The sequence below is a fragment of the Porites lutea genome, chromosome 1 (assembly GCF_958299795.1).
Source record: "Porites lutea chromosome 1, jaPorLute2.1, whole genome shotgun sequence".
In the NCBI taxonomy this organism is placed as follows: domain Eukaryota; kingdom Metazoa; phylum Cnidaria; class Anthozoa; order Scleractinia; family Poritidae; genus Porites; species Porites lutea.
Genome location: NC_133201.1, coordinates 35,449,034 through 35,458,678, shown reverse-complemented (window position 1 = coordinate 35,458,678; position 9,645 = coordinate 35,449,034). Strand labels below are relative to the sequence as shown.

General features: G+C 39.1%; 1 protein-coding gene across 1 annotated transcript; it reads right to left on the bottom strand.

The window, feature by feature from the left end:
* Nucleotides 1-413: 413 nt before the first annotated feature.
* LOC140949122 (serine/threonine-protein kinase 40-like) lies at nt 414-9,538 on the bottom strand. The gene is made up of 6 exons (XM_073398359.1): nt 8,801-9,538; nt 6,785-6,837; nt 5,509-5,624; nt 3,812-3,956; nt 3,051-3,170; nt 414-2,176 (listed from the first exon to the last, which is right to left on the bottom strand). The coding sequence occupies exons 1-6, from the start codon at nt 9,458-9,460 to the stop codon at nt 1,894-1,896; spliced, it is 1,377 nt and encodes a 458-aa protein (XP_073254460.1). The 5' UTR covers nt 9,461-9,538; the 3' UTR covers nt 414-1,893.
* Nucleotides 9,539-9,645: the final 107 nt, after the last annotated feature.

Here is a 9,645-nt window from a genome sequence, read left to right as displayed (position 1 = left end):
TTTGAAAGTTGTGGACCAAAAGACACTCGTTTAGCGCAGATGAAGTTAAAAGGTGCGTATAACTGTGTATACGTAAACACTTAGAGAGTTTGCCAGACACGAGTTCACAAATCTCTCTCTTTGGTAGAATGAGACTCAGTCCAAAAACAAGCAAGACGAGTGAATCAACGACTAGCTTATCACCAGCAGAACGATGGACGATTACAGAAATTCGCGGACAATTAAATTCTGTGCTGACTTACTAGCTCTTACTCCCTGCTCACAGATGTCCCTCCAAAAAGTTTAAAAAAAGAATAGAATGCGTGAGCGTGAATTGATCAAACTTTGAATTTTTAAGGCTTTCTTTCCAGCAAATTAAATGAACTGTATGCGAAAAGTGAAAGGCTGCAAAATTTAATAGTACAAAACGAAAGTTGAACAATGAAATAAATATTTAATGTATAATACCTCTTATAACAATATAATTTCTACTGACGTTTTAATCTTGCACACGCCTGCGTAAATAATACAAGACACCAGTAGTAGTGTAAATCTCTACATTTGATACCATTATACAATTCATGAACGCTTTTTTTGAGTAGCGAAAGCAGAAAGACGATATTACTGGTTTATCTCCGGCTACAAACGCCGTATGTCCCGGCAACAAGACTGAGCCATTTATGTACCGTTCAAACTTGAAGAGAGTTTGATTGGTCCAGCTAGCGAGAGAAGCCAAACGCGCAAAAGCAAAGCGAAGGAATAGGAGGACAAACGCTAGCATTCATTCCAACAATAAGGCTGTTTCATACTCGACTATGATAAGCCTGAAAATGAGAAATAATTCCTTACCATATCTACTACTGTAAACAACACACCAAAGCACCGAAAATACAAGGCGCGGCCCATGTTCACGCATAGTGCTTTCGTGCGTTTTCTTTTGTGAAACAGTTCGATTGAAAACCAATTAAGTACTGCAACAGCCAGTAACATAAGGCTTCAAAACGCGAAAAACAACGACAGTTGTCGAAACTGAGCACAAAAGGTCCCAATCAGACTGACTTCTTACGACGGTCCTTTGACATCTGGGGCACGATCATCTTTGTTCGCTACTAACAAAAACTAGTCAATATAGGCTCAATATGAGCACGACTGATAAAGCGAACGTCATTTGCGACCAATATATACAATAGTCGTAATATCCACAATATTCACAATGTGAAGTGAGATTACGAGACTACACCTAAGATTTCCCCAGGTTTTCTCTTGAAATGCATAAATTCTTAGAAGGAAGACTGTAAAGATATCACGGTATTTAGTAAGGAAATTTAGTTAGATAATAACGAGATCACTGTAAAACGCAAAAACCATGAAAGACCATGAGGTACAAGACAACAGCATACGCAGAGCATATGGCAAACGGTTGCCAACAGCACAAAAAGGTAGATAACAACAAAGACAACCCTTGTCGCCCATAGACAGAAAAAAGGATTTAGCCCTATATATGCAATACAAACACAGTAAGGATATAGCCTGGGTTGCAGCCGGCCCACTCAGTAGAAGGTTTAGAGTGTCTGCAGCGAAGGCTATAAGGATATCGCCACCGAGTAATCACACAAAATAGCACTAACAAACGACAAAGTTAGCGACGGCCAACGGATTCAGTCTATAAATAATGAATTACAACTGTACTTAATAGAATATGAGGGGGTACCCTTGACAGTAACCAAATAAACATTCTTCCTAGCTATAGGCTAACAAAGGAAACGTTCTTAATTTCACCATCAAAGTTTTTCCGTTTGAACACCTATCATTTGTCAAAAAAATTAAGCTTCTTTTTTTGCCAATGAGCACAGAAAATGCAGTGCACTGACCACAAAAATTCTGCTTTGACAATTGCTGGAAAAACAGGAAAAGCTAAAGGAGATGGCGATGAGCAAGAATTTCGGCAGCCGTCAAAGGTCGGGCATCTTCGGAGATTCGTCGTATTGGAGGCTGTGTGAGACTGTCACGTGTGAGTAGCGTGACCCGAGGTTCTTTGGTTGTCATGGTTTCACGAAATTTAGTTAAACGGAGTTCAAGTTCCGGCGGTCTTTGTCTTGATGAACTTTCAAATCCTCCTTTCTTGTTCTCCGTTGAAGACTCTTCGTCGGTGTCCGGTACAACTTGAGAAGGCTCGCTTATTGTGGTTGACAAATACCTATCGATTACAAGGAAAATGATCACAAAATTGAAATTCCACTAAATATGGTAGAAGTGTTCCGTGTTCATATAGTAACAACTTCTCTGAATAAGTTGGAATATCTTCCAAGTGTGACTCTTGAACTAGTCTCCTTCGCAGCCGTCCGGGCCGGAGTCACGCAGTGCTCCCCAACATTGCGTGACTCCAGCCCGATCGGCTGCGTTGGAGACTACTCTTGAACGGAACAATGAAGGGAATGCTGTGAAGGCTGGTCACATTTCTTGAATGTTGTAATCAAAAGTCCTTGGTGCACTCTTTTTTCGGCAACAGTAGAAAAAACGGCTTAAAATACTGCGGTGGTACAGGCCAACAAGATAGGATAGGGTAAATGATTGTTTGACCAGCAACAAGGATCTTTTGCTCTGAACTAGCCCACATTCCCAGTAGACATCAAAATATACAGTATTTTTAGCAAAATAGACTACCCAAAATTTCTAGGTTCTCGCGTAGAAGTTTCAGCTAAGCCTTCAGGGGAGGGTAATTTATTTCAAGCACGTTTGAACGTTTGAGAGGAGGGGGTTCTTAGAAAGGGGGGGGCTTATCTAATAGAGTAGACGATGGTACTAATTCTCCATAAAGAAACAGGACACACAGCGGAAAAGGTCACGCAAATGAAGATGGAGGTCAATGGAGCCATAGATAAAAAACGAATCCGACCGTCTAGCACGCGGTTAAACTGTACCGGATCAGGGCACATGGAGTGTCTCAGGGGTTAGGGGAGGGAATGCTTAAAAGTGATGGGGAAGAGGGGCATAATAACTTTCTTCTTCTGAGAGGGAGTAGCTTAATAGAGAATTTACAGTATTTTAGTTATCTGCAGTGTTACACTCACCAAGCAGTCATGGTATTTCTCAGAAAATCAAGCACGCCAGATGCTGTAAGCCTCTTCTGGGGATCAAGCATCAACAACAGACCAATCAATGACTTGGTGTTATCCGAGACACGTCCATCACTGAAACGCAAGTTCGAGAACACAATGTCACTAAAAAATCCACACTGCACAATGTTACAGCCAATTCACCTAATTTATAGAATTAATTGCTAAGACTTGAGAGGATATCCTCTGTTGGCTAAGTGAATTTCAGCTAATAAAAAAGAAAATTTTAAGCTCATGAAATGTGCACTCCAAATATTTCTCTTTCTCAGAATACGACTATTCTAAACGACTTTCAGCAATAGGAAGCTAGGTACTTGTAACTAATTTTTGAGCTTGTTCAACCTTGGCGTTCACATCCAGAAATCTTGGTACAAACTCACTTAAAAGTCCACTTTGAAGTTTTGCTCTGGTTCTTCTTGAAAATAGGACTACTATACTCTACAAATTTTGCTGAAATCTGGGTGAAAGTGGATGATTTTTCATATCACGTCTTCGAATTCTTTAACGACTAATATGTCTGTTTCTTGTGTGTACTTTTTCTGTCCTTCCTCAATGAGTTAAAATCGCTTTTCCGCCAATGAGTAATATTTTATGTAAATCAACATTACAGAACATGTAATATGACAAGTGTTCACGGCCAATAAATGTGACGACTATTGTAGCAATTAAGTCACTGCTTGGACTTAGTTGCGACATATAGCGATTTTAAAACTTACTTTGGCAGAAGGAACTCTGCAGTTTTAATCTTTCTGAACAGCTCATGGGGAATGCTGTCATAGAAAGGAAATTGTCCATACAGCATCGTGTACAAAACAACTCCCAGGGCCCACATATCACTAGCTTTCCCTGAATATGGAGCTCCTATAAGAAACAAGAAGAAAAGAAAAGAAAATAATGATAATTTCCTGAGTCTCAAATTGAATTTTATATATAAGCCTGGCATGGCACTTGCACATCACTAACCAACAGTCTGTTTTTTGATAGTCTGAGAAAACAGCCAACATTTTGTGACACTACCACTGTTTTCCTTGCAAAATGACGTATGAGGAACAAGATCAGAAATTTCATTCCGAAGATGTGTCACTACCCAGATCTGGGTAGTGCTTTTTATTGGTTGAGCTGCAAGGGAAATTTGCTTCAACCAATCAGAAGCACTGAAGGCATGTGTGGCCAAGCAGTTAACACCTTAAACCAAGGATCTGGAGGTCCAGGGTTCAAGCCTCGTCTGTGGTGTTGTTTCCTTAGACAAGGAACTATACTCCACTTTGTCTCTCTTCACCCAGGTGTATAAATGGGTACCGGCGACATACTCCTGGGGGGTAACCCTGCGGTGGACTAGCATCCCGTTCAAGGAGGGAGAAGCAATACTCCTAGGCATGCTTCATGCTTATGAAACCGGGAGAAGCTCCAGCCATTTGGGCCTTTGGCTTGTGTTTGCCTTTACCGTTTTTTGATCAAACGCATTACCCAGATCTAGATTTCTTGAAAGGTAACCTGAGAGCAACTTTTATTCAATATGTCAAAGATCATCGCAGATCATCAAAGCCCTTTTATGCTCGAGGCATAGCCGGTGACGAAATAAAGTGATCTGTAGGAATTTGTCCACTCAAGCTTCAACCTGGAGTGTTATAACACAAGAAAGGCCTATAAATTCTTTTGAAAATAATACTGTTTGTTAGAAAAACAAAGTGGACTGATTTGTGAGCTGAAAACCATACTACTGTTCTTTAGGTTTTAACTTTAAAATATAACTTTGACTTTATGAAAATTGAAAAGTTAGTGGGAATTTCAAGAGACAGGCCCAAGGCAAACAACCACTTATCTCAAGGATTCAAATTTGGAGAACATTTTTCAGGTTGATTTCCCATTAAGCACCAAGAACTTGATCAGCCTAAGCTCTGAAATCATTGAGTCTTACATGCAGGTGTTTACTGTATCACAGTGGAACCGCAATATAACGAAGTGCCATTGGACTGGCAAAATGTGTTTGTTATAGCAAGGATTTGTTAAACCAAGGTTTTTTCCATATATTTTACTATTACTGGGGTAAAAAGGAAATTTATTGTTCGTTACACCAAGGACATCATAAAGGTTCATGATATTGAGGTTTAACTGTACATTCAAACTGGCTCTAAGGCTGAAGGGTATAAAACAACAAATATTCTTAAGCCTTTAAGCCTCGACATCTCCATGCAAATTCTTCAGACTGATCTCCATACATATCTTATAAAATTAGTGGAGAGAATTTGTTAAAAGATCAAAGCATTTTCCCCTTAGTGATCATTTTATGAATTCTAAAAACATATTCTCTTCTTGGGTATTCATTGATATTGTTCAGGGAGAAAATTGATGTTGCTCACTCTTGGGACTTTTAAGAGTTAAAAGGAGTTTGAAAAGGTGAGGTATTACTTACCACTTAAGACATCAGGACTTATATATGCTGGGCTTCCTCTTTGATCTTTCAACAAATCATTGTCTCTTATGAGATGCTTCCCCAGACAAAAGTTTGTGATTGTTATTCTCTTTGTCCTGAAGGAAAAATATAGTCATTTTTGTCAAAAACCGATACAATCATGGTAGAATTTCAAACAAAGCTAAAAATGCAAATAGCCTGCCCCACAGATGAAACTAAACTCTGGTTACAAAGTCCGTCCGTAAACAGCATCAAAATCCCTGTTTTGGGCCCCCAGCTGTGTACCACGATGTATGTAGGTACGCACAACGACTGGCCTGATTGATCTACTTTGCTTTCGACTCCTACAGACCTGCCAGCTCTCACAATTTTGCTGTGAGTCTTACCATTTTTCCACACGAAGTGAGCGAGTTAATAATTTTATCAAAATTTGCATCTTGTGTGGAATGTGCTTGGACCTCACAGTGAGGCAGAAAAACAAGTCAGCTTTATATACATTTATATATCTTGACTTCGGTTGGCAGTCGCAGTGGCGTCATTGATTGTGCATGACCTCGAGTTGCATTGAAGTTTCCAAGCAACATGACCTCCACTGAGTGCACTACATACTTTTAACATTTGGTGGCATTGCTCAATAGATAAGGGGGTGACCTTAGATGTCTAAGGTTTGGGGTTCGACTCCAGGCCGAGGAAGGTTTTTTTCCCCATTTTTTTGGTTGTTTTGTTTTTTTTCTTACCTTATTTTTTGCCCATTGGCTGGTTTCAATATTATTTATTCATATTACTGAAGCATCACAATTTCATGACATATTTCTAGTTCAACTTTCCTCATGGCCTCACGACAAGACTCCCAATCTCACGGTTTTTGGGGAAATATAAGTTTGAAATGAAATGCTACTTTTTCTAACATTTTGGCCATGAAATTGGATTATCCAGAAGAAACAGTCCCTTGCTGTAAGTTTCGCCCTAGTGATGGCCTCATCCCTAGCCTCTTACAGTCATCATAGAAAAGGTGGCAACATCTTGTCACAAGAGGGACCATAAATATTTAAAGCAAGGTGATATTTAAATAAATAGCCATTCCCCCAATGGAAAAAGGGTTTGTTTAATCTAGATCGGTAACAAAGATAATGGAATCTCACTACTTTTTGTGAAATCTCCCGACTTTGTTTTTTTAAGTCTCCAGATTTTCCTTTATCAGGGGTTAGCAGGTCTTCACCTACTGCTATGCATTACATATACTTCTACTTAAAGTAACAAATAAATAATGATTTACCTCCTATTCAGAACAATGTTTCCAAGCTTTAAGTCTCTGTGAACAATATTCCTCTGCAAATCATCATGAATAGTGAATAAATAACAACAATTTACTTTGGTTTCTAAACACTAAGGAAATTGACAGTCAGACACGACACTGTGACTACACAAGTAACACTTTCTCCAGTGTATTTCAACAGAGTCTCTTGTTTAACTACTTAGTCTATTAAATTTTAGTTATTAATTTGTTTTTCTTATATTTCAATCAAAATATTTCTCAGATTCTTCAGCTATTTTTCATAACCAGCTAGCATTTACCAAATTTGGAAGACAACGGCAACATCCAGTAAAATGATGTCAATGGCAAAAGATACTGCCATAAAAAGAGGTGGGAAGCCAGAAGCCCTGGGAACGAGATTGCATCTCAGCGGTTTTGGTAGAGCTGGAGGTAGTGGCACAAAAATTTCACATGTTTTTCCAAGAAGAAATTGCTGAATTACCGCCTTTTAGCAAAATAAAGGTATAACTCAATGGATAACAATAACTGGTTTTTGAGGAATATCACATGAAGTATTGTGATAGTGACAATCCACTTTGAATGTAAGGAAAGTGATATCTGACGCAACGGTCACATTTTTCGTCCAAGTGCATACCTGCCAACATCCGGAGATCTAAAATCTGGAGACTCTCTATTTTACACTACACCCCCCCCACCCCCGAATGTCGACAGCACCAACACCCCCACTCCCCCCCCCTGCCAACAAATTGCCTTAGGACATTATATGACGTCTTACATGACGTAGATTGGATCAAAATCCTTCATCATTGTAAAGATGCTCTAATCTTTGTCATTGACTAAACATGTGCAAAAATGTCCCAGAAAGTGTACAATGAATAAAAAAAGGTCGAACGTTGTGAAAAAATGGACTAAATTTCAAACTAAAGCACAGAAATTAAATGCTCAAAAGTCCATTTTATCCGGGAGATTTGGTGCTCTAGCCGGGCGATCGGGAGATTTGATGAAAAACATGGAGACTTCTGGGAAAACCAGGAGAGTTGGCAGGTATGCAAGTGAAAATGTGACAGCCACAATTTTTCCAAACCATTGTACCAGGCCACAGAGAGGCAGTCTTAGAAATGAGGGGAAAAGCAATAGCATAGCCATCCTTGGGCGGCCTCGATGAATTGGTGGCTAGAGTTATACTTTTCTTCTTTTTCTATAATATTCTTTTAAATTTTGGTATGAAAATATTCATCTTTGTATTAATTTTAATCTTATTGGCAGTGGAATTTATGAAATAAATCACAAGACACACTAAAAATAATATTCATGTTTAATACACAGGAATTTTTAAGTTATGCCTGAAAAGACACACACAGCGAGATAAACAAGGAAGGAAATTGTAGCTTTGATCACGTCAAAATCTTTTCTGCCCACGTATTTAGATCACTGAACTCCAAACAGACTTAACTACGTTAACTACAGTGTAGGCGTGTAACCTGTTAAACGAGACACTCATAGATTTCCTGCTTTGAAGTTGTTACTTACGCCCACGAAAGAAAATTTTAAGAATATCCGCTCTCAAAAATCTTGAAATCTTAATGGTCCGATATTTTTATAGCTGGTGAATAACATGGTATTTTTTAAATTAAACTTCCCTGTAATCTGAGAATGTGGTAAAAATTTTTCGACTGAAACTCAAAGAGCTGAGGTCAATCCGTGATTAGAATAACTTACATGATGGAAATCGACACCTACGCGAAAACGATTATTCCTCTGAAATCACTTGTGACCTACGTTCCCGTAGACCCGTAGTACAGAAAAGCAGAAAAATTTGTAATGCTGAAAAATGTAAGGTTCCTAAAGTGAAAACTAAGCTGAAATTTTGACCAAGAATTTCGACGGTAAAAAGATTAAAACAGAATCACAACCAACACAGCAATATTTTAACTTAAAAGCTGTAATTTCATCAGCAGGGTTTTCAACCAAATTTCCTAAAGATATCAGTCGGTAACTTCATTTATTTAGCCTCACCTTATGCAAGCATTCTACCACTCTGACAATGTCGTGAAAAATGATAATTGTCTCTCTTTCGGACAATCGTTTCTCTCTGATCACGTAATGTTGAAGGTTAATCAAATCTGCTGTATCTGAGCTAAAGTCGTGCGCACAAAGACAATCCAAAACCAAACATAGACGATGTCGAATACGATATTGTCTCGCAACAGAATTTTGTTGAGATCGATGAACCGTTGTAGTAGAAGAAGAATCTTTCTCAAGGGGAATTTCCTCGTAGTATTCGTCTTTGAAAAGTCCATGGTGGTGAACGACGCCATCTTGATCGTGTAAAAGTGAGAGAAGTGAATACTCGGTATGAAGCAACATTTTTCCTTGTTTATCGTCTTGGCTCTCGCGGCCGGCGTCCGCTAGCGTAAGAATTTTGATCGAGTAAAAGTCATCTGTACCATCCTTTTTCGCTAAACACTGAACGATGCTTCGCACTGGTGAATTGCCCAATCTAGGACCGAGTAAATACGGCCCTGCGCGTTTCAGCGTTCCACGATTCGAAGCTCTAATGAAAGCTCTTCGCGAGCTTGACAATGAGTTTGTATTTGTTGAAATTGAAGACTCTCCGTCTTCAAGGCAAGAAGCCTTTCTTTTTATTCCTGTCGTTCCGCTGCTGCTAGATCGCATTTTAAAGGTGTTTGCTCGCGAAACAACGCTCACACTTTCCCTTACATCGGAAGTGTATTCATTCGATCCATTCAAAAAATTTTTAGGATGGAACTCAGGCTCTCCCGGCCAATATCGCATGGGTGCACCTGGTGCGAAAAAAGAAATGATAAAGAAAATTGCTCTTTTACCATTTTAAGGTAACA